The sequence below is a fragment of the Thunnus maccoyii genome, chromosome 10 (genome assembly GCF_910596095.1).
Source record: "Thunnus maccoyii chromosome 10, fThuMac1.1, whole genome shotgun sequence".
Lineage (NCBI taxonomy): Eukaryota > Metazoa > Chordata > Actinopteri > Scombriformes > Scombridae > Thunnus > Thunnus maccoyii.
In genome coordinates, this window is record NC_056542.1 from 3,387,109 (window position 1) to 3,412,704 (window position 25,596).

Below are 25,596 nucleotides of genomic sequence, written 5' to 3' on the forward strand. Positions count from 1 at the left end.
CCACTTTTATTCGAATACAAGTACAGATACAAATAATTTTGCTGCCTCAACAAATACGTGTCCATAACATCAAGTATCAAAAATTGTACTGTACTGAGATCTGGTATCATATTTCTCGTCAGATTATTTAATCGCTATTCCTTTTCTGTGGTTAGTTTTTGGTTTAAATTATAAAGACGAAGTTCTGAAATGTTTTAGACAACATGTAATGTTTAAGAACTTTGGCCTGTTGTTGTTTCATGAAGTTGGTTCTGGTGGTATCGCTTTGGCACTAGTGTTGGAACATTTCAAACAATCTCTTCAAACGATCTCTTTTCATCGACAGCTGCATCACGCAGTTTGTTCTCCTCAGATTCGACACTGGTGTCCAGTCCTGCACGCTGGTGTAAACATACAATTCAGCCTTTAGTCTCACACTGCTCCACTTTCTGTATCCTCTGGTGAGTCTTTGTCCTTAAAGGTGAGTGAATCAGCACTATTTCCCTGCTGTGAATTCCACACCAGCACATTAATTATACAGCAGGCCATCCTTCCTGAAAAAAAAAAAAACCTCACCAGACACAACTGCTGGTACAAAGAGGCTCATTAAAAGAGGAGGAAACACATCACACCTCACAAGCAACAGTCTGCACCAACACCAGCGATGTGTCAACAGCATTTTCTGATTTTAGAGAACATGATTTTGAAGATATATTTCAAAAGTTTTTTTTAGAATGAAGGCAATCATTCAAATGAAGCAGGTGAGAGAAGTCTTGAGATAATAGGATTTGGGTCTTTGAGGCATCACTAAATAAATCTTGGTACAAAATGAGATCCTCTCTCCGTTCAGCCAGAGCTGAACACAGTTTGCCAGTCTTTGTCCGTCTGCTGAAAACCACAGCATCACCACAGAGGATGCCAAAGCATCTGATGGTCACAGTCTAAGAAATTGGCAAAGGACGCAGTGTAATCTCTTGTGGTAGAAATTCTTGAGCTGTGAACGCCACAGTGTTTTAGGTACTCAATGGAGAACAACACAGTAGAAATCTGGAACCACAGTCGAAAAGTAGAATTGGCTTAAGATAATTGAAAGCTTTTAACGTTGAAAGGCCATGTTAATAAAGGCTTTGAATCTACTGAGTTTCTTTGTTTAAAGAGTGCTGTATTCAGGGTGTTGAATGCTGACATTCATTTAAAGTGTCTGCTCGCCCAATTACAAAAGCACATTTTTTTAGTTCACCTAAATCATTTCAACCCTTTAAAGGAGACATATCATGCACATTTCCAGGTCTATATTTTTATTCTGGGGTTGTACTGGAATATATTTGCATCATTCAGAGTTCAAAAAGCTTCTTATTTATCTTATACTGGTCCTTTATTCAGCCCCTCAGTTCAGCCTCTGTCTGAAACAGGCCGTTTTAGCTCCTGTCTCTTTAAACGCACAATATGTAATTTCCGCGAGGGGTCTCAATCAAAACAATAACAAAGGACGGAGTGTGATGACGGTGTGAAGTAGCAAGGGATCATGGGAGTTGTTGTCTTCGTTGTTAAATAACCAGCTTCACCGGGATAGGATTACTCCAGTGTTCATCATCCGGGATGTTTTTACCAGGAGCCGAATTATCCGCAGAGGTCCCCTCCTCTCTAAAAACAAACGTACACGCAGATTAAAATCGTTAAAAATACTAATTAAAGCTGTTTCACCTAAAAAAATCAATATTTCCTGGAGGGGCTGTTAGCCGAGCTGCTGCTAACGTTTGTCCAGTTTATTTATCTGATAACTTAAGATCCAGACGTCCAATGACTAAAATCCTTCTTCCGGCTAAAAGATATAGTTAAAAACGACCTAAATTTATCATGAAAATGTGTCTTAAAACTGAATAAAAGTCAATTTATAACAGTTTGTGTGGAACAACCACAACGCTGATGTATTATCTTGTATGTGTGTAAGTTACTCTTTGGTAGACGCCATTGTAGCAGACAAACACAGCGCCGCCGTATGCATCTTGTGCGTGTTTACTCTTTGGTAGAGGAGGTATGACGCCGTTGACGTGCGACCAAATGAAACGGTCCATTACTTTGATTAAATTACAGATTTCTCTGGGTTTGAAAATTGTTGGAAACATTTGGGATAATAATAATAATTAATAATTATTAATAATAAAAAAAAAATAGTAATTACATATAATACCTTTAAGGCCCCCCTCCTGATGGGCCCACTCTGTTCTGATTGGTCAGCTACATAAACACGTACCAAAGACTACGTACATGTTCAAACTGGAATCTGATCTGAAATATGAGACAATGAACTGACGTCAGCTCGTCAGAAAACAAACCCGTCACAAACGACGCGTTTCTGAGCAGACATCTATAAATGTTCACCTCACGTTTTGGAACTTTGACCATGTTTAACAGAGATATTTGACATCATAACAGTACATAAATAACATAAAATCACAAAAAGCATAATATGTCCCCTTTAACTAGAGAGTTTGAGTCCTTCTTCCACTGCACTGTAGACATTAGTGGGTACTAAATCACATTTTCTTGGCGTCACAACACGTGTGATCAAGTGTGTAATGTGTCATATTGTAGTGATAGACCAACTGAGAATTACCACTACAGCTAAGAATTATGGTTCTCCAACTATAGATGAAAAAGTCTGCGTCCACACACAGAGGGGTATTATGGGTAACTGTGGGTCACACAGGCTCACAAAGGAGCTGATACATAAACCTCCCAAATCTTAACAACATATTGTGGCCCTAAGCCTCAAGCATTATTGGTTGAGCCAAAGCCTATCAGGAGGCGGGTACTATCCTCAGTTTAAAAGTATAAAGTATTAAATAAACAGTTGCATCACTATTTCACGTTTGTTACGTGTAGCCTGTAAAAGCAGGTGGTTTTTAGCATCTTTCAGCTCATTATTTTGGTTTTCCAACCCACAGACGCCTTTTTTATCATTCTCATTTGCATCTGTAACAATTGTCTGTTTCCAGTTTATGTTTAGATTTTACAGAATTGGTCGGCTTCACGCTGGTACTGAATATTATTTATCTGACTGTAATCTTGTTAAGGACTCAATATGCTTCAAACGAACCAGGTCGTACAACATGTAAAGGCAAAAGTTTTTATATCTGTGTTGAAGGAGCACATACAGGAGGTGAGGTGAAAAGCCTGTAGAGTTTTTGTACTGTGGATGCAATACTTCATACAAATGATAAAAATGGCAGTGGAAGAGTATTCAGATGTTTTACTGAAGTAAAAGTAGCAAAACCACAGTGTAGGAATACTCATTACAATTAAAGGTAATGCGTTCAAAAGTACAAAAGAATTAACATCAACATATATAATTAAAGTACCAAAAGTACAAGTACTCACTATGCAAACTCTGCTTTCTTTCACACCTCTACACACCTGGATAAATCCTGCGTAAAGTGGACGTAGTTGTCAGATTGTCGAACACAAACCCTCCAAATTCTGCCTTCAGAGATAATGTTTCAGACGCTGTTAGATGATCAGACAGAAGCATACTGACACCTTTAGTCATCACTTATTACTTTTACTGTAAATCTGGACGTCTTCAACCTTTGGGTTTAAGATAAGATTAAGCTAAAAAAAAAAAAATTATGTAAAGCAACATGTGTTTTAATCCATTGCCCGGTCTAGATTATCCCTTCTGTAATCTCCTTGTGCATGGGCAATAATGTGAATAATCTAATTTTATGCCTTGTTATTAGCTCCATAAATGAAAGCTAGAGCTTTAAACCCAAAAGAGGCTTTGGATTTTCTTCTACAGGTGTTTTTGCGTCTAACGTGTTGAAAACAAGACCTTCGTCACATTTGATGATGAGTAACAAATAAAAATGTGAAACGTCTTTTGGCTCGCTGATCCTTTCTGGTATCTATACCTTTGTTAAATGTGCCTCCACATTACTGATTAAATACTATTTGACATTTGAAATTAAAGAGGATTAAATGTTCACCTGCTGTATTAATATGGTATTGAAATACTTGAAAGAGCGCCGTCGGTCTCATTAGGCAATACAATATGGATTTTATGGATTTTATTACCCCCGGGGTCAAGTTATTGGGAGTTAGACTTTGCAGATTACCCCTTTTCCAACACACACATCACACACAGCACATATTATCCACAGCACAGCATCAGCCACATGTGCATAATTCGGTTTTTATTACCCACTGCCAAGCCATAAGGAATTTGCCCTTTTTGCAAGATTGCAAGTTAACCTCACACCTACAGTTCATACACCGATCACAGCGCTGGTTGTTTTTGTATCAGGGAATCCAGTGCGTTTATTTAATGTTAATGTTTTTCAGGTGGACAGCAACAGTCTGTGAATGGATGCTAATGTGCTGGAGGTGTAAAGGCAACTGTCTGTGTGTCTGTCAGCTTGTTGTGAGGCTCCTCTGCCCCTTAGTGGCCATAAAAATCAGTTAATGCAGCTTATTTGTGATTTTTTTGTGTGCCTAAAAGAGGGCAGTTCAGGGGTAGTTAAAGGCTTTATTAGTGGTTGTGGAAAATCCTCCCCCAGCATCAAACTTTCTTTGTCTTTTTATCACTTTAATTCATAAGGAAGACCCTCCAGTGTCATTAATAAAGGGTCCCATATTTCTCCCTTTCTAATCAAACATTTTGACCTGACAAAGATCCGAGCAGGACCGAAAACTTTTTTCCTATCTGATTAAATCTTGTGGCTCGGAGTAAGCGTGCAGGCTTCCTACTTTTTTTCATTGATGCAGATTTTTAATAGCCTTGAACCTACGTGATGTGCGTTTAATTACTCTCCTTCATCTCACTTTCTAAGAAGCCATCAGACTGCAGTTACAAAGTTGTTAATAACGGGTCTTTAGTTTCTTAATTTCTAATACGAGTACTTTACTCAAGTAAAAGTAGCAGCACCACAGTATAAAAATACTTCATTAAAAGTAACGTCTGGCATTTAAAATCTTATCTTTACTTAATCTTTACTTAAAGTATCATAAGTAAAAGTTCTTATTATGCCAAGTGGCCTGACTCAGTGTTATATACAGATAAACCTGCTGACAACATTGAAGCAAAGGAGATTTCCCAGTAATTATTGCCTAAATGTCCTAAAGTGCAAACAAATCTTTACAATGTGATCTAAATTAATTACATATATATATATCTTATATGCCTGATTGTACATCTCAAAGGTAGCTAGTAACTATAGCTGTGAAATAAAGGTAGTGGAGTAGAAGTATAAAGCAGTAGTAAGAAAGTACAAGTACTTCAGTAAATGTACTTAGTTACTTTCCACCACTGGTCACCTGCTATTATAAATGTTAATAAATCATTAATAATAAAGGGTTCTTGTGGTAATCCATTAAATCTGCAGTAAATGCTGATAAGTTGTTTATAAACGGATTTAGGTCAGAGGGTAAGTGGTCTGAGGGTTTTTCTGTTGAACTAAAGTGCTAAAAAGACAAATACATGGCTATGAATGGCTTATAAATTATCTAAAAACATTAGTAAATTACCTATAATCCATTAATAAAGCCATTAATTAATGAATACAAGTCTTATAAAAGGGTGGTTTATCGGAAAGTGTTATTGTCTTTCTACTTCATGCTGCTGTTTTCATTCATTCACAGACTTAAACATAATAACTGATAATATATCTTTATTGCTGTATCGTGGATTCAGGAATAAAAGCAGGGATTATGACTTTCCAGGCAGGAGGTGGAGGAGGACGATGAAGGATGGAGGAGGAGAAGGAGAAGGGGAGGGGAAGGAGGGGGAGGAGGAGGAGGAGGAGGGGGGGGGGGGTGTTGGTCTTTTAACACTGCCTCTCACCTCAGTCTCCCCTCTCTTCACCTCCTCTCGCCTCGGCAGTCAGGACTCCTCTTGTGTCTCTCCTGCTGGTCGAGAAGCTGATCGGTCGTTTCACAGCTGACAGCTTCAGCACCGAGAGGCTGCTGGAGGGAAAATCCGGTCGGAAAAAACAGACAATAAAGATCGAGCTGCACCTGTCCGGGAGGCTTCGCAGGGACAAAGAGAACTTCTGCAGAAACGAGAGTTGATCCTGAGGAAAATGAAGTGAGTCCTTTACTGCCTGTTGTACACAATTAGAGCAAAATCCGACTCATAAATAACGCTTCTCAGGCTGTTCAGCTCGTTAACATTCAGTAAGTTATGTTTGTGCATGCATCAGCCTTTCCTCGTTTCAGGTTGAAATGTATTTAATGAGTTAAAATGGCGCATATTTAATTATGTTCATACTTCTTACGTGATTAGGGTGCGTGAAAGATAAGCCTATATAAATCTGACCGCAGCATACAGTATCTGTCACCTTCTGCAGCATCACTGTATGCTAAACGATCCTCCAGTGTTTGTGATGGCAGATGGGATTTGGAAAAAAGATGACACCAACAGCGAAAATATAATGAACTTTACAAACTTTACTTCACTCAGCTGTCACACCAAACCTGTAAAAACAAACAAAACAAACAAAACCATCACTGTAAAGTGAAATATTGTAGTAAAACCAAGTTGTTTTATCGTAGCACTTACATGTCGACAGTTAAAAATACAATTAGGAGCAATTGGTTTATATTGGACATTATTATTAGAATATTATAGAAATACTAGAGCTGCAACAATTAGTCCATAGAGAATTAATTGGAAAGTATTTGGATAATCGTCTTTGTTTAAGAAAAAATGCCAAAAAATTGCTTAGAATTAGATTTTTTTCTGTGTCATACATGATAATAATCTGAATATCTTTATATTCTGGACTGTTGATCAGACAAAACAAGACATTTGAAGACATCAAATGAAAATAATTGTTAGTTGCAGCCCTAAGAGACATTAACATGTGAGTAACAGTGATATATTGCTCTGAAAGTAATATTACAGGTGTATATTCTATGTTTCACCTGTGGAGAAGTCTCATGTGGTTATTTTGCTTGTTTGGATTAAACTAAAATGAAGGGTAGGTTTTTAACAATTGAAAAATATACATTTTGAAATGAAAAGTTATGGGTGCATTTATAAATATGAAAAAATGCTGATGTAATGCCAAACTCAGGGTTCTGATTTCCTCTTTTTAAGGTTTGATTGTGATTTTTGAATCATAGTGGAAAAGTTTGCTGAGTTACATCTTTGTATTCGGTTTATTTGTGACGACACACGACACATTAAAATGGTGATTATGATGGTGATTTGAATGGAGAGTCTGCACTGGTCTGTCAAAAATAAAAAAAAGGAAGGTCACTGTGAGTGTGTGTGTGTAAGTGTGCAGGGGTTCAGGAACCAGATCTGTTGCGTCCTGATTGAGCAGCAGAGCAGTCAGATCCTTCACAGATACACCAAACAACTGCAGCCCCGTCATTAGGTCCCTCAGACTAAAACTGAAAGTTAGCCTTTTAACCTCGCAGCCATTGTTTGGTTTCAGAGTGCAGAGCATAAACATGTGTGATGCAGAGTCTTTAGTCAGGATTTTAAAAGTCTAGAAGATCCAAGAGGCACCAGTCAATATACTGAAGGCTTCAGAATATATACAACAATGAAACCGAATTTATTTAGTTATGCTCAGTATTCATCTTATAAAGGACACATATTATGTTTATGATGTTGGATATCTATGTTAAAGGTGCTATATGTAAGAATAACCCCAGCCCGTCTTGTCTCGTAATACCACTTTGTAACTGAAGAGGCGACAGTGAGTCACTGTAGCGTCCTGTCTGCCCTCAGTCTAACACAAGAGGATGAAGAAGCCGAATGTTTACAGTGAATCTGTGCTATGGCGTCGTCAAGATATCAAAATACTACGGAGACATTAGAGTCAGCGATAAATTACTAAAGAGCTTCACAGATCAGTTCATCAGATCATGTTCTCCCCGGGATGACGACACATTGGCCGGCCGATCGTCTCAGGAGTCGGGCTGCTGTCGGCTGAGACGACCAGCTGGTCTCATCCGGCCAGCGACTCCTCACATCTCTGAAAACGTCGGAGCAAATTTCCAAACGGGCAAACTGACCATGTATTGGGAATCTAAATGGTTACTTTCTCGCCTGAAAAAATGTTAAAGTCGTAGTGCGGGACTTGTGTCTCCCCCTTCTGGCAGTGAGGGTAATTACAAAAACACTGTTAATGCTTATGTCATAAGCTCTGCCGTAGCTTACTCAGTCGCTACTGTTGCGGCTGTTAAACGGTTGATAAATTGTTTTGAGCATCATACAACCCCTGCAAAATGACTCATTTCACTATCAGAATTTGATCCGTTCTGTCCGATAACATTTGGAAAGTCAAGAAGAGTCGCACGATTAAATTATTTTATCCCCATTCAAGTTAGGAGAGAGCTAACCGGAAGTTAGCTGCTTGGCCAACAGAAGTCATCCGGTCAGTGCGAGAACGTCTCCACAGACACCAGATTAAAAACTCTGATATACTATGAAATACAGAGAGAGATATCTGGCGGTGATTGACTTAATCAGCATTGTGTGAACTCGTCTGGCTTGAATGTAACGGATGTTTAATTATATATAAAAGTTCCGCACTGCAGGTTTAAAACTTAATAAAGTGACATAATAATTGAAAATTACAACAGCCGGCAGCTAGCATGGCGCAAAATCTCTGCCATTGCTGCTGGTTGCACGGGGCAGCGCTACTTCTTCATCTTCCCAACATGAAGGTCTAACTGTTGTTTCTCCACACTGTCTGGAATAAAATACTTGCAAAATGCGATGCAATGAAGCCTTTATTTTGTTGGCTTAAAAATAGTCAAATTTCAAACATATCTAGTCTAAAAAAAGCTGCAAACAGCTTATAAAATATCCACCATGTGTTATTCTTGAAAAATTGTTAACACTCCCCAGGTTTCAAAAACCCAAAAAACATATTTCAAAGGTATTTGGATCATTAAATTTGAGTCCTGGGAGCTACAATTTTATAAGGAGAAGACAAGACATCCATCATTTGAAAGAATCAAGTCATAAAACCAAATTATTATAATATATTTTAAAATGTAGCTCAAAGTAGTAGTTAAAAATAATCGCTCAAGATTTTTGTGACAAAATGACAAATTGTTATCATAGTGGACAATTTATATTTTAAAGGCCACTGAACTCTGAAGTGTTTTGGAAATTAAGTTTTTATAGAGGTTATTAACACATGAGGATTTCACCTCAGATATTTTACACCATCAGTTTTTCTCTTTTCATCCTATTTCTGAATTTTAAATCAGACACCTGTCCCTATTTCTTGTTGCCAAATTTTCTCTTGCATGCTTTCCCTGCAAAGTGTTGTGTTGTAAGCATCTATTTGAACAGGCAGTGGGTGCAGTGGTTTTAGCTGTAAACTCCACCAATTTGTTGTGGTTTTGTCAGTGAATGGCTCTCTGTGGAGGCAGCAGGTCATGGAGGTTATGCTGCTGGCGCTGTGGTTGCTGCACGGTTTGTCTATAACTTCAGAAAATGAAGCTTCTCCACAATAGCAGCTGTTAGTTTTTTCCACCTAATGAGCGCAGACCAGTGCTGAGTTCACTGTTGTGTTTTTTTTTTGTCACCCCGTCTGAGGTATAAGCCCTTAAAACTCACAGCAATTCTGGTTAATCAGATTGCGGCACGCAGACTACAACACACACACACACACACACACACACACACATCTAAATGCTGCTGTAGCTAACAGCCAGAATTTTGTTGCTTATGGCTTTTGTCACTTCTTTAAAAGTTTCACCCTCTTGCACACAGACTCAGCAGCTAACAGCTAATAAGACATGGCTGCTGCTCGAGGCTGACTGGTGAATCGTTCCAAATCATTCCTGAGAACTTAACGTCTCTCTCAGCTCTCAGTCATGCTGTACGGAGCCTCTTTATTCCTTTCTGCCACTCTATTCTCTCGCTCGCTTCCATCCCGTCCCTGGCGGCTCCTTGCTTCCTGTCAGACTGTGTCTGTCAGGGAGGTTCGGGTTGCCCCTGGAGATGGGCAGACCAAGTCATCCGAGGTGGCGCGATGTGGGACTGGTGGGCCGACGTGATGGAGGAGCTGCCTAGAGACAAAAACAGGGTAACGGCGGTGGTTCTTGCCGTGAGAAAGCGGAGGGGTACAGCGCAGGGAGAGGATGTGATGTCAGGTTGATCCAACGATGGCTCAGCAAGTGGCTTTGAACCCCATTCTCCAATCCGGAAGGCAGGAGCAAAGGGAGGCAAGGGGGGTTGGGAGAGGGGGGGTTTGGTGGTCTGGTTATGTGTGTGTGAAGGACTTAAAGTGTAACTAAGTTTTCCTTTGATTATTGATTTTAAGTCCTGTATTTAATCAGTTTATCAATCTGATGAGCAGAATCTATTTAGGTTTAGCTTTCAAATCTGTTTTAACTGAATAAAAAAAAAACTTATCTGATCTGTAATCACCTTATTATAGCTAAGAAAGCAAAAATACTTTTATTATATATTTATATTATTAAATTGCTCCGTTGTACCTGTGTAAATGGCCTCGTGCCACTGCGTTAAACTATAATGGTAACAGCTATCCACACTGGATTAACAAAATAGGCTACAATTATCAGTTACAAATCCACCAAGGAAGAACGATTCAGTGCTGTTTTTTGTATGAAACAATAATTACTGTAAATACAACAAATGTTAACATACGGACAAATTAACTGCTGTAAAACTACTAGTTTAATTTGTGATTAAATGTAAACAACAAAAAATAAATGATGAAAAAAATACCTGGTGAATTTAGCAAAGACTCAGCAAAGGGAGACGCTAACACTGCAGACACTCAATTGCTCTTAATTGAGACTAATTAGCATGACCAGCAGCCAACGAGAAACGTTGTTAACTTAAATAAAGTGACTACAAGTGATCAACAGTCTGCTGGATTTTTAATTTTTTAAAAAAATTTTTCACAGTTTAGGATCTGATGCACCTGCCCACAAGATTTTCTGGATTGAAAAAACTTTGTTACTTGATAGAAATTTGGTTCAAATTTCCGCTACATTTGATGGAAACCTAGCTTACGGGATGCTGTCGAGAGCTACAGAAGAAGCATTGACCTCTAGTTAGATTTACTATGTGAAACTATCTCCAAAGTCAAGAATGAACTTTCACGCTCAAGTCGACCAAATAGTTTTAATGACTAAATTTGCGACAGAAGTAGCAGATTATAAATCCTTCATGTGAGCTGTTTTTGGATTATTTTGTTTTATTGTGCTATATGCTAAACTGTTAGCATGTGTTTCCTGAACTGAGCGATCTACCAGAGTACCAGCTCTCTCTCTTCACACTCTGGATGAAGTGACAAATGGGCCAAACTCTCACAAAGCTGGTGCAGTCCTTTAAGAATGTAGTTCACCCTCCTCCTCCTCCTCCTCCTCCTCCTCCTCCCCTCCAGCCTCAAATGACCTTTCCTGGCAAACCGAGCGGTCAAACGTCCTCTCTCTTGGCCCCCGTCGCCTTTCCTTCAAGGTGAAGTCATTGCCTATTCAGCCACTTGTGATGCCTGTGTTTGCACTTGTGATGTTGCCTGGGAGGTGTCCTCAGCCTCCTCTGCCTCCCCAGAGGAAAAAACCTCCACTCTCTCTGTCTCTCTCTCGCTCTCTGTGTGTCCTCCTTGATGTACAGAAACGTGGTCATAGTGAGAGTGTGTGTTGGAGAAAGGGAATTAGTGAGTCAGACAGATCGTTGATAAGTTTGAAATGAATAATCAGACATTGATGATGAAGATTGTCAGGAGGATTTATGCAAAATGTGTTTCCATTTTCTCCATGAAAGAGAAACTAAAACCAGTATGACAGGCATCATTTATTCTACGTTTTCAGAATATTATGCAGGGAATATTGGCCAAGATTACACTTTGCCAGTTTTAAAGGAATCTCAATCTAGGCAGGTGCATTTTTCTTTTTCACTTTTACTTTGAACACTTTTCTAGTGGTTCCAGACATCTGAATTGCTGCCAACATGTTTGATTCATTCAGCAATTCAAACAGGCTTTCAGCCAGTTGGAGTAACAGTCCACCAGTCAGACAATCAGTTTCTCTTTTTTGTGATTTTTTTTTTCCTTTTTATTCTGTAGTAACCGTAAGAAGAGATGCCAAGAAATGAGGGAGGAGAGAGGAGGTGCCACATGACTCACGACCCCTACTCGTTGCAATACAAAGGCCACCAGGAGTGATTAAGAAAGGCTACATCATCTTTCTACATACTTAACTACATCCATGAAAAATAAACAGTGACAGTGTAGATGACATGGACTCAGCTGTAAAGGTTTTTGTAAGTCAAATTACAGAAATAACTTGAAATAAATTGACATATTTCTTTGATTGATGTGAGAAACGTGAGGTTAACTGCTCCAAACAACTGTTGCTTCTGTGTTGACTGAAAATGGCAGGATAGATGGGCTCACATGAATGAATGATTATCAGGCCAATTTTATCTCGATTATATCGCATTTATATGTGATTGCTTTGAATTGGAGGCTTGTTTGTGCAGCACTGTGCATGAAACGGATTACAGACATAAAACAGTTTTGTTGTGACATTATTTCAACTTTCACTCCCAAGAAATCAGGTTTTTCTGTCAGTTTGATGAGGTGGATGACTCTAAAGACTGCGATAACCATGAGACTCAGCTGTTGCTGGTACATGGAGAAGCAAAGTCAGAGCGTAATTAGGAAGAAAACATGTCAACATCATCACTGAATTGATCCAAAATTAATTCTTAGTATGAAATTGACCTTACCTTAGCTTAGCTTCAGCTCACCGTCAGCAGAGCACACACCTGAATTTTAAGCTCAGTGAGTGTAGTGGTTTTCTGTAGTCTTGTACCTTTTGACTTTTTTATCAAAGAACCAAACACAGTCAGAGATCGAGTCTCATGTCCATCAAAACCTTGAGGTGCTCCGACTGTCTGTCACCAAACACAGCTAAGTTTCCACCCAAATGTAGAGCAAATTTGAACAGAATTTCCAGAAAATATGAATTGATGCTTGTTTCCATCCTTTCCTGTTGTGTGAATGTTGGAAGATAAACAGCTGGTGGCACTAATTCTCTATTCGGTGCCATTAAACCTTTACAGAAGAAGAGGACGCAACGAGATGACGTCATTAAAAGAGCGACAGCCAAAGCTCAAACGATGGAAAACCATGTAGAAATATGATATTTCTGTTTGTTTCATGTCTTCATTTGAGCAACAGTCTCCTCGATATACATAAAAACACAAATGAACAATGAGAAATAAGAAACAATGGCCTGAATGAGGCGTTAACTTCTGTTTTACTTACTTTCTTTTAATATAAAACCGCATTAGTTGTTTGTTATATTAAATAATCTTTATGTAATGTTCTAATGATTCTCGATGGCAGTAAATGACAGCTAACATCCTCAGCATCACTCATTCATAACATATTGTATTTGCCTTTTCACATTTAAATATTATAGATATGAATATCTACAAGTCTGCAGCTGTGTTCGGTGAAATAATCTTAACGGCAGCTTCATCCTGAGAGGCATTTCGATCTTCAAAGCTTTCACTGTGGAACGACAGAGCCAAATTTAGGCATTAAAGGGGGAAAAAAAAAAAAAAAAACATTGAGTGATTATTTATTAATCCTGTTTTGATTAGAAATGTCTCTCCGCTGAGACCCGCAGAACAAACTTTAATTTCCTACATCACTGCAAGTTTAATTCTCCTTTCAGTCACAGGGAAGTACCGCTAACATAACTGTGATGTCCCAGATGAGACAGGCGGTCCGTCTTCCTCTCCGCTCTCCACAGGCTCCTTGTAAAAGAGCTTGTATAAAAGATTAAAGAGTCTGGATCGGCCATTTAGACTCATTCAGTTTAATTTACTCCCTTCAGGTGAACTGCTTGTTATTTCAGGCCTGCAGGTGAGGAGGTGCTGACAGATCTCACTTGGTTTTTTAAGGGGGGAATGAAGTGTTGGAGTGTTGACCTGCTGGTTTTTCTGTTGTGTGTTGTGGTTTGTAGATGAACTTATAAACAGTCCAAGACAGAAAATGGTTTTTTCATTCATGTCGCAGCTCTACTGTTGTTTATTTTCTAGTCCTCCAGCTGGAGCCTCTGATCATTTATTCATTTTCTGCTTCTTCCACTGAAACGCAGATTCATTAAGTGACACTGTGATATGCAGAACTTGAAATAAACAGTCTGCTCTTTTGGGATCAGGCGGGGGGAATGTGATGCTCTGTATTACTTTGGTACATTTCTCAGATCAGAACTGAAATTCTCAAAACTTCTTGTTCAGCCTCCATATTATCTTGTCACTTGCAACATCATAAAAGCAGTTTCTCCTTCTTTCGAACAAATTGCAAATGCTTTGGCACATTCATGCAAATCATTATGTACAATCGTCTGCTGTTTCCTACATTATCAATTGTTCTTGTCATGTTGATCAAAGTGTATTTTACTGGTTCTCTGTTGAATAGTTAGTTCATTGCATAAGTCATCACATGCATAATGGTTGAACCAGTTGTCATAATCTGTCAAGCTATACATTTCTATTAGGATTTTTTTGTAAATGTGTCTTGAATTGACAAATTGCTCTCAGGTGAATCTTGGCTTTCACTAATGAAGGGGAATGTGTGAAGTGTTAGATCAACCAGTTCTCTATGTAAAATAGCTCAGAGTTGGATCTCATGAACCTTTGATTGGCAAGCTTATATAGACAAGAGCGCAACACGGTGTTACAATTTCTGACAATGGAAGAACAACAAGGAAATGAACAGGGTCAACAGAGGAGGCTGCGTGGAGAAGAGTAGGGAGGTAAAACAGAGGAAGAGGTAGAAGAGGCCACGGACATGTGCACGTTCCTGATGAAATAAGGGACACAGTAGTAGACCATGGCCTTACAGTGGCCGAGGCTGGTCAAAGGGTGCAGATGAATGCTGGGAGAACAACCGTGGCCTCAGTCATTCAAACGTTTCGTAGACAGAATAGGTCTGTTATCTGCAACCCGGTCGCCAGAAGAAAACGTTGGCATCGACCGTTTCTGCAAACCACAGAAACATTGAATATCTACGTTTCAACACGTGAAATACGTATCATATCAACATTTCTACAAATGTAGCATATTAACATTTCTACCCGTTGAATAATGATGTTTTATGGTGTGACAACGCTGTGGTTAAGGTCTGGTTAGGTTCAGGCACAAAGACCACTTGGTTAGGGTTAGGGAAAGATATAGATATAGATCACATGTGAACTACGTCCCTTTAGAGATGTTGAGATGATACGTATTTTGAAAATGTTGATATAATACCTTTTGATGAAATGTTAATATGCTACGTATTTCACGTGTTGAAACGTAGATATTCAACGTTTCTGTGGTTTGCAGAAATGTACAGCGCCAACGTTTTATTCTGGCGACCAGGCTGGTTATCCAACAATATGCAATGTACTATAATACTGTACACTTACTGTAATGTTTCATATTAAAAAATTATATACACACGGTGTGACATATTTTTTGAAATTGTACTCAATCTTGTGTTTTGCTACCTGACTACCTCACAGGGGTTGCAGAGTTTCAATCATTGTCATCACAACCTTAACCATAGTTCACGTCAGGAAATACTTACAGAGTAAACTGCTATATTGACAACATGGCGAAGAATTTTGACTGTCTTGTTTGTGAGTAATGACACAAAGACTTGTCATTCTGATGGCACTGACATGTTCGTAAATATTTACTTTCAAGACCTGAACTATTTGAGCAAGTTACGGGCTTTTTCAGGTAATCTATTTTGAGATGCTATTTGTAGAAACTGTCTTGATTCGATGAAATGTACCAAAGCAACTGAGGAAAAACTGTAAGATAATGCAAGGATGACTCAGACAGGAGTTTACAAGTGCCATAGTAACCTGTATACATGCGGTAGTGTTTTCAGTAGCAATGTTCACATAGCGGATGGAAATGCACATCACTTCGCATTTTGTTTTTGCTGAATTCTGTGACAATTTGCTCTACATTTGGATGGAAACTTGGCCAGTGTTAGGTGACAGCTGGAGCATTTCAAGGCTTAAATGGACATAAAACTCTCTGTGCCGGAAAATATCAGCTTCTTTGATAAAATGTCAAAGACTGCGGACATAAAAACTGAAGGACTACAGTAAGGACAGCCACTTTCTGAAGCCAGCCTGCTACCTCAGCACACTTTATTCATTTAACCCTGATTCAGTCCTCACCACTGAGTACCTGCCGCTCCTTTTTAATGTAGCTTCTATTGAGTTTGTATGTAAATGTGTTTTAATGTGTCCTATCTGGAGGTGATACGATGTGTTTTAATGTACTCTTTTTAACTCTTTTTGCATATGCAAGCCAAAGACAGATTTCTGCCAAAAAGTAGACAATAAAATATTTTCTATTCTACAACTCCCAAGGATCACCGAGCTTAAAATACAGGTGCGTTCTCTGCTGACGGTGAGCTGAAGCTCGTCCATGGCTTTCCGCTGTAGAAGCTCAGATTTGACCCACTACAGTAACTAAATACAAAGAAACATACAAGACAACACTAATCCCAAAAATAATGCCGAAAGTGTGTATGTGTGTGTGTATACCAGGTGTTCCTCATGTTGTGGGGACATAAATCTGTTTACACAGTCACATTATGGGGACTTAAAGTAAGTCCCCATAATGCAAATCATTAATTTTAGGGTGAAGACTTGGTTAAAGGTTAAAGGATGGGTTCACAGTTTTTCAAGTGTCTTAAAACAGCAGTCAGGTGTTCATATGAACAGTGAAAGAGGTTTTCCTTGCTGTAATCATTCCTCCTGTTCATACTGGATATTAAAAGATCCTTCAAATGTGCTTTCAATGGAAGTGATGGAGGCCAAAATCCACAGTGTGTGCACACAGTCATTTAAAAGTTGATGTGAAGCTTATATGAGGCTTCAGCAGTCTGAGTTAGTCATATCAAGTGGATATCTGACACATTTACAGTCTTTTTTAGCATCAAATTCCCTCTTTGTGTTTCCCTGTTGAGCTGCAGGTGGAAGTATAGTAACAAAAAGAGGGACTTTGGCACTAAAAAGACTGTAACGTTGAAAGATATCTACTTGATTTGACTCATTTGGATACTGAAGCTTCATATAAACTTCAGATAAACTTTTAAATACATTTTTGCAGGAGGACTGTGGATTTTGTCCTCCATCACTTCCATTGTAAGTGTATTATGAAGGGATCTTCTAATGGTCAGTATGAACAGGAGGAATGATTACAGCAAGAAAAACAGGTTTCACTGTTCATTTGGGCTCCTGACTGTTGTTTTAAGACAGGCTTGAAAAACTGTGAACCCGTCCTTTAAGGTAAGGTTAGGGTTAGGGTAAGTCTCCAGAAACAGAATGTAAGTCAGTGTAATGTCCTGTGAAGTGTGAACCAGACAGAGAGACTCAGACAGACCGAGTGTGTCCTTGGAGCTCTGGAGCTGCTCTGAGTCAGACTTCAGGAGCTGCAGTGTGTGATCTGAATTCTGATTCCTTGAAAACTCCCCGGAGGCTCGGGACTGAAGCCCAACCTCCAACTTAACTTACCATAATTACCACTCCTTTTATTCACTTTTCCTTTTGATATCCTGTTTTTCTTTGTTTTATTGTAATCCTATTTCCCCTGCAATCCCATTTTTTTTTCTGCTTGGGGGTAAATTGTTTTCTGTTCTCTCCTCCTCACAGCTCTGACTAACAAACATGCTGACTAAACTGCTAAAACTATGATTAGAAGGCTTTGATCAAACCAAGAGAAACATTCATATTACCAAAAAGCTGCACGAGGCATCTGTGAACACCGATGGCTCTAAATGAGAGATAAATGACTAGTAAATGTTTGAAATTAGAAATGAAAACACTGAACACTGTTTAAATGTGTGACGAAAGTTGGCCACTTGCCACCTTTCTGCTCTGAGTTTGATGAATGGCTCTGAGCATGAAGTCAATAGTTTTCTTTTTTTGTCCCCTTCATGAGCATCTGAATTCACTTCTTTGGTCAGAGAGGGAGTCATAACAATCAGCGTCTCTCTCTGGAGTAGTTTTTGTACGGTATTTTGTGTTTGCCAGCTAATCTGGCAAGTTTGGACCACCAGAAAAAATGGAGCAACAGTCCAGAAACTTCAGAGTTCTGTTTCTATTATTTATTCGTCAAAGAGAATTGACAGAAGTGTTGCGTGTGATGGAGCAGGTGAACCAACACTCAACTGCGAGGAGACAGGTATACGATAGAAAATATTTATTGTAAAAGCTGGGGAAAGGGAATGCAGGCCTGGGGAAACTTGGGCTGGTAACTGGGAACATGGGGCTAATGGCAAAAATACACCAGTCACGGACGTGGTCACAGCAGCTGCGCGCACCTACACGGGCATCGTGAAGCTCATCTCTATTTTTGCGTGGCTGTCCTATAATCTTTTTTTTTTTTTTTGTGGACCTCCATGTAAAAACTACAAAGAACTGAATAAAAAATGCACTCAATCTGTTAAAAAAAGACTCAAATAAATACCTCATTGTACCAGAGGCAATGAGATGCAGCAGCGCAACCTTGTGTTTTTTTTTATTTTTTGATATTGCACATTAAAATGAATCAAATTAATGTGTATCCACGATCCTGTAGTTAAAACAATCTAGTTAATTAACTCAGTACCGGTTAATATAGCCTATGCTTCCAAACCCTGCATAACAAACTGCATTATCATCACTTGGCAACACTCAATATGCATGCAGTGACGCTGACAGAGTTGATGTAGCAGGTAGAAAACCCTGCTCTGCTCCACCTATGGACGTGTCGCGTCTGTGCCTGGTGTATTTCAGCGGGAAGGTTTGGGCTGGAAGCTGGGAAGAGCGGGAATCCAGGGCAGGGAAAGCAGGGCTGATGGATGGAAATGCAGAAGACAGGGAACAGACAACAACAAGAAAACTGTATAAATGCAGGTGAAGCAGCTTGAAGCGTAGTTACACTGACTGAAGCAGAGGCTACGATCTGGCAGAGTGGAAGTGGCAGGGCTGAGTATTTGAAGAAGGCTCTGCTCTTACTCTGGCACACCTGTGTCCACACACACACACACACACACACACACACACACACACACATATAGAGAGAGAGGCAGCAGGTTAGGGAGACAAAGAATCGTGACAGGAAGAACTCCTTTTGCAAAATCGAAAAATATGTCAAAAATCTCCACTGATTGAAGCAGCACTTGTAACGCTGCCCTCAGACATAAGTGGTGGGGTTGTGTTTTTGACATTGGAAGTCAAGCACACAATATGTATTCAAGTGCTTGTAAGTCATGGCAACACTGTTGCTAGGCATCTGACAACAACAATAGTTTTTGCCTTGTTCCCTTTTCAAAAATTGTGAATAAAAGTCCTGAATACCACGTCAGTGGTCTGTAAACTCAGAGGAAATGAACAGAAATCACTTGAAGTACTTTTACAGTAGTAAATATACCGCTGTCAAAATTATTGACCGATCATCAAGGGTGTGACAGAACAAACTATTCAAGCTGTCTTCATGAAGTCCTTCATTTAGGCTTCAACTGTGCAACATCACATTAGGACTAGAGCAACACAAGACAAATAAAATCCCAAATACAAGAGCCCGTTTTGCATCCTCAATCCCTCAAATCCCACTTATGGAAGTCTTAAGCTAAGTCAGTTGTAACTTGTTGTTCTAAGTCCGACATAATAGTTATGTCGGTCAGCTTTCTTTTTGTAAATCTTACATCTAGTCAGGAGCAGGCGTAAAGTCAAAATCTTTGCCTTACTCAGGAGTAGGGGTGTGCCCAAATACAAATACATTATTCGGCAAAGCACAAATAGTGGGTTTTATACGAATATTTGTTTACACATACGAATATTTTAAAAATTATTTGTTGGGGGTGTTCCCCAGAGATAAAACTGAGCTACTGACACAAGCAAAGTGCTCCCGAGGGACTCTCCATAACCTGTTGTTCCACTTCTCCTTTCCACAAAGTTCGGTTGTAAAAAATAGGCAATAAATGAAAAGTGCAAAGCAATAATTGCCTTTGAAGTTCCTCCCTACACGTTACACGGTGTGCTGTCTCTGTGTTATGGGTGTATAAATAGGTAGAGGTCTGTCTGCATGAGGCGATGAGTAAAGTTTTATCTCAGTAATCTGCGCAGTCGTCTATGATCTGGGAGACTCCAGTTCAAGACCCGATGTGGGGACCTCCTTCATAAGGTAGTTTATTCATGAACACTTATTATAACACTTTAATTTTCTAAAATTAAAATGTCATAAAAACAAAAACAGGATTTTTAAGCCTCTTTCCACTTTTATTCGAATACAAATACAGATACAAATAATTTTGCTGCATCAACAAATACAGATACAAATACAAATACTGAGATCTTTGCACATCCGTATTCGGTACATTGTTTTCTGAATGAAGGCTGCTTGAGTCTGAACAATCATTTATGACCCCCTCTGTTTCTCTCCAGTTGTCGTCTGCTTCTTATATGTTATTATGTTGGATTGCTCTACAGTCAGTGTTTTCTTGTGCTGGCTGTACAGCTCCATTAATTTTCTTATCTCATTATCCATGAAATTGCCTTTTTTTTTTCTTTGATCCTCCATAATGTTGCCGCAAATTAGAAATGATTAGCTACAAATTAGCAAGACAGTGGGAGATTGTTAACAATGTATCCTAGCAACCCACACCGCTAGGCAACACATTCAGGCATTCACATGGACGCGCATCACTGGTTGTAGTTAAGCCCAACTAGGCTTGGAGCAACCGGAGTAAAGTCCACTCTAAAGACTCGCCTTACAAAGACTGACTTAACAATTAAACTTAAACTTAATTAACAGTATATAAATTCTGAAAAATCTTAAAAGTAACTAGTAACTAGCACTGTACAGTACTTTACTTAAGTACAAATTTGAGGTACTTGTACCTTACTTGAGTATTTCCATTTAATGCTACTTTGTACTTTCTACTCCACTACATTTATTTGCCACTTATAGTTACTAGTTACTTTCAGATTATTTCATTTTACAAAAAATAATAGATTTTAATATTCTAACTGTTGTTTTAATTATTTGCTTCTTTTCTTTTTTTTGTTGTGCTCTTTGAACTGCATTAGTGTGTGAAAGGTGCAATATAAATAAAATGTATTTCTATCATAATAAAAACAAATGATACACTTATATAATATAATGCAGTACTATTACTATGAATCTACACAAAGTATCTAAAATTGGCTCCACATTGATAAACCACAGTGTTAAAATGTTCTTACATGTATTTGTTAGTAATAAAAACAAACAATATAACATAATTTACTATAATAAAACAACCTAAAAGAAGCCAGTCTGCATAATGAGTACTTCGCTTTTGACACTTTAAGTAGATTTTGCTGATAATACTTCTGTACTTTTACTTAAGTAACATTTTGAATTGAGGACTTTTACTTTAATTGAGTATTTTTACACTACAGTATTTCTACTTCTACGTTTTTAAGTAAACGATCTGAGTACTTCTTCCACCACTGTCTAATACTGAAATGACCTACATTTTACAGCGGTAATTTCATCTGATATGAATAATATTTCAGGTAGGTAACAGAGTATGACTTTTTGGTACATGAGACAGCTGATGAGGTTTTAAGGTAAATGTAAGCTTATGCTTTGAAAACAAGCTGTTGCTCCAACACTGCAGCCCAGATATTCTTGTCATCTCAAGTTCAAACATGTTGTCCCTCCTCCTCCCTTCCTGTCTTTTACCCACAGACTGGATGTACTTCTTCCTGTGCTGCTGTGTGCCATCTGTCTCCTCGTCCTCCCGTCGTCCTCTACCCCCCACCACGAGTCAGGTACGCACCCTTCCCTCTCCATCCCCCCGTCACTTTCACCGCTCCCATCCACCACTGACACCCGCGACTCCATTAAATCATATGTGACCTCTGACTTTTGAGGGCAGCGGGGTGCTCTTTAATCACTTCTTGACGTCCATTGTTTTTGCTGACGTGCACAATGGAGGCCATTTTCAAGGGTACCTGAGCAGTGGAAGTACATAAGTGTTATGAGCTTGATGTAGTTAAAGTATTGCAGTAAAAGTACATAACTATTATGAGCTTGATGTAGTTAAAGTATTGCAGTAAAGGTACATAAGTATTATGAGCTTGATGTAGTTAAAGTATTGCAGTAAAAGTACATAAGTATTATGAGCTTGATGTAGTTAAAGTATTGCAGTAAAAGTAGTGGTTTGGTCCCTCTGACTGATATATTATTATATATGACATCATTAGATTATTAATAGTGAAGCATCAGTGTTAGGGCAGCATGTTACTGTTGTAGCTGCTTGAGGTGGAGCTAGTTTCAACTACTTTATATACAGTTAGCTAGTTTAGTCCAGTGGTTCCCAACCTAGGGGTCGGGCCCCTCCAAAGGGTCAGCAGATAAATCTGAGGGGTGGTGAGATGATTAATGGGAGAGGAAAGAAGAAAAAACAAAGTTCTGATACACAAATCTGTTTTCAGTTTTTGGACTTTGATTTTAGCTGAAATATTGGATCATTTGAACATTTATTGAAATGAAAGCATGTGAGAAGTTTAGAGGGAAAAATCACTATTTGGTGGAGCTGTTAACAACTCATAGACATGTGAAATGTGACCCCGACTACACACTGCTTTTTGTAAGACGTCAAAAGCCAAAAAAGTTTGGAAACCACTGGTTTCATCTTTAACAATGTGTTGTATTTTAAAAGCTTGTTATATTATCCATTGTGTCAAATCTTCATCTGAAAAGTAACTAAAGCTGTTAAATAAATGTAGGAAGTTGGAAGTTTTCAGAATATAATGAGCTACAATCCTAAAACAATGACCTCTGCAGGTGACCAGCAAGAACTACAACAACATGACAGAGACTAGTACGACATCTCTGATAAACCACCCTACACTACAAACCACCTACAGATAAAATATTGTCATTTTGATCTATGAGGCAACAGAAGAAAAAAAAAAATCTGCCTGTTGTTACGCTGGTGAGTATTCAATCACGTCTGTCCAATTAAAATCTAAAGTCCTTTGGTCCAACTCTGGTACTAAATGTCAAGCTGTGGCTCTCAGAACTGATTGCAGGGTTGTGCAATGAAAGTTGAAAAAAGCAAAGGAAAAGCTTATGGAATTTATATTTCCTAAGCTAGAATGGGAGAAAATACTAGTTTATTTTGAGTGTCTTAGTTTTAAGCTGATTGACATTTAAGCTGATTTATTGGTCTAACTCTTTGGTCCAGGCTGAAATATCCCAACAAATATTGGATATATTGCCATGAAATGACTGTACTCCATGTTTAGTACCAATTAGCAAAATGGTAGGATGCTAACACACTTTAATAAGATGGTGAACATAGTAAACATTACATCGCATTTAGCTCAAAGCTCCATGTGTCTCACCTCACAGAGCCTGAGTGTGGCTCTTAATCTTGTTTTGTTTTGGCTAATAGTATAATATATAGTATAGTATGTATAGGTAGATGTCAGTATAAGTCAGTAATTGTGTCAGCAATTCATTAAAAAATAGTTTAGTGATGGATGGATGGATGGATGGATGGAGGTCTTGGGCATCTAGTATGTATAAAAGTTGAAGCAGACATTTATCAGTAGTTTGACATTTTGGGAAATATCTAATAAAGTTTATGTACACATTAAACACACACAATACAACATGTTATTTAATAGGTGTATTTTTTTAACTTTGAGCCAGGCTAGCTGTTTCCCTCTGCTTCTAGTCTTTATGCTAAGCTAGGCTAACTGTCTCTAGCACCGTACTTAACACACAGACATGAGAGTGGTATCAATCTTTCATTTAACTCTGGACAAGAAGATATATAAACGTATTAGGGGTGTGCCGGAATACAAATACATTATTCGGCAAAGCACAAATAGTGGGTTTTATATGAATATTTGTTTCATACAAATATTTAAAAAATTATTTGTTGGGGGTGTTCCCCAGAGATAAAACTGAGCTACTGACACAAGCAAAGTGCTCCCGAGGGACTCTCCATAACCTGTTGTTCCCCTTCTCCTTTCCATAAAGTCAGGCTGTAAAAAAATAGGCAATAAATGAAAAATGCAAAGCAATAATTGCCTTTGAAGTTCCTCCCTACACGTTACACGCTGTGCTGTCTCTGTGTTATGGGTGTATAAATAGGTAGAGGTCTGTCTGCATAAGGCAATGAGTAAAGTTTTATCTTAGTAGTCAGCGCAGTCGTCTATGATCTGAGAGACTCCAGTTCAAGACCCGATGTGAGGACCTCCTTTGTAAGGTAGTTTATTCATGAACACTTATTGTAAAACTTTAATTTTCTAAAATTAAGTGTCATAAAAACAAAAACAGGATTTTTAAGCCCCTTTCCACTATTATTCGAATACAAATACAGAAACAAATAATTTTGCTGCCTCAACAAATACAGATACAAATACAAATACTGGGATCTTTGCACATCCCTAAAACATATTTATCACAATGTCACCAATTACATTAAAGCCTTTCTCTCCTCAGATGATTCAAAGCTTCTCCACGTGACCATCCCCACCGCGCTGCCTGTGCAGGTTGTACTTGGTGGCAATCTGACATTACCCTGCCTGGTGTCTCTGGCTCACCCGCCGCCGTCCCCCTCAACCAACGGCCGTCACGCCGTGCTGTCTCTCCCCCGGATCAAATGGAGCGTACTGACTCAGGGCAAAGAGACAGAGATCCTGGTTGCCCGCGGCGACAGGGTGAGAGTCAGCGAGGCTTACAAGGACCGAGCCTCGCTGCTCAATTACGCCTATTCCCCCGCCGACCTCACCCTGCGGCTGGAGAGTCTGAGGCAGAACGACACCGGCTTCTACCGCTGCGAGGTGCAGCAGGGCCTGGAGGACGCCGACGACGTGAGTCTAGTCAAGGTCAAAGGTGAGAGACAGACACATTTTTACACTTATATTATAAAATCAAAATTAAATAAAGCAGCACAAAATGTTAACTTTTCACTTTTGTAATAATTCATTTTATTTAAAAATACATGTTTGCGGACAAAATAATAACACTTGACCATGCTGTTGATTGTTATTAAAAAACCTGTGTTGTTCACTTAAATTATAGCATTAAGTGTTCCTGTTATTCTGTCCACCCCCTGTATATTCACAGTGTGGATGAAATAACAGGAACACCTTATTCTATTATAGAGACCGTTACAACAACCCATCAAATTTTCGCCTCAAAAATGACCATAAAGTTAAATAAACACCTCTCTGACACGGTGTCCATAAAAACTGAATATTATTTGCTTTAAAAAATGTGTTTTTTATTGCAGAGCTGCTGTATTTGAATTCATTAGCTGCTGAATTATGTAGCAATGTGTTGCAGCAATTTTATTCTTTATTTATATCTAAAAAAACTGGCTAATACAAGTAAAAACATCTTCATTGGATGTTTTTCTCAGGTTTTGAGTTCTAAAAATTATAAATCAGAGTGAACAAATTTTTCTGTATTTTAAAGTCAAATCCAATAACAACTCGCACATCTGCCAGTGAGGTGTGATAATTTGTACAGAATCCAAATCTGCATATTTCAGTTCATAGAAAACATGTTTGAGACAAATTGAGCTGCACTGGAAGCATATT

The 25,596-nt window shown here is 38.7% G+C and overlaps 1 protein-coding gene across 1 annotated transcript in view; it reads left to right on the forward strand.

Annotated features, from left to right (window-relative positions):
- The first annotated feature begins 5,823 nt into the window (after positions 1–5,823).
- Positions 5,824–25,596, forward strand: part of bcan (brevican) — a 42,043-nt gene continuing 22,270 nt past the window's right edge. The window contains exons 1-3 of the mRNA XM_042422776.1: positions 5,824–6,061; positions 21,722–21,804; positions 24,494–24,886. Of these exons, the coding sequence (XP_042278710.1) occupies positions 6,057–6,061; positions 21,722–21,804; positions 24,494–24,886 (481 nt within the window). The 5' untranslated portion in view covers positions 5,824–6,056. The remainder of the gene's footprint in view (positions 6,062–21,721; positions 21,805–24,493; positions 24,887–25,596) is intronic.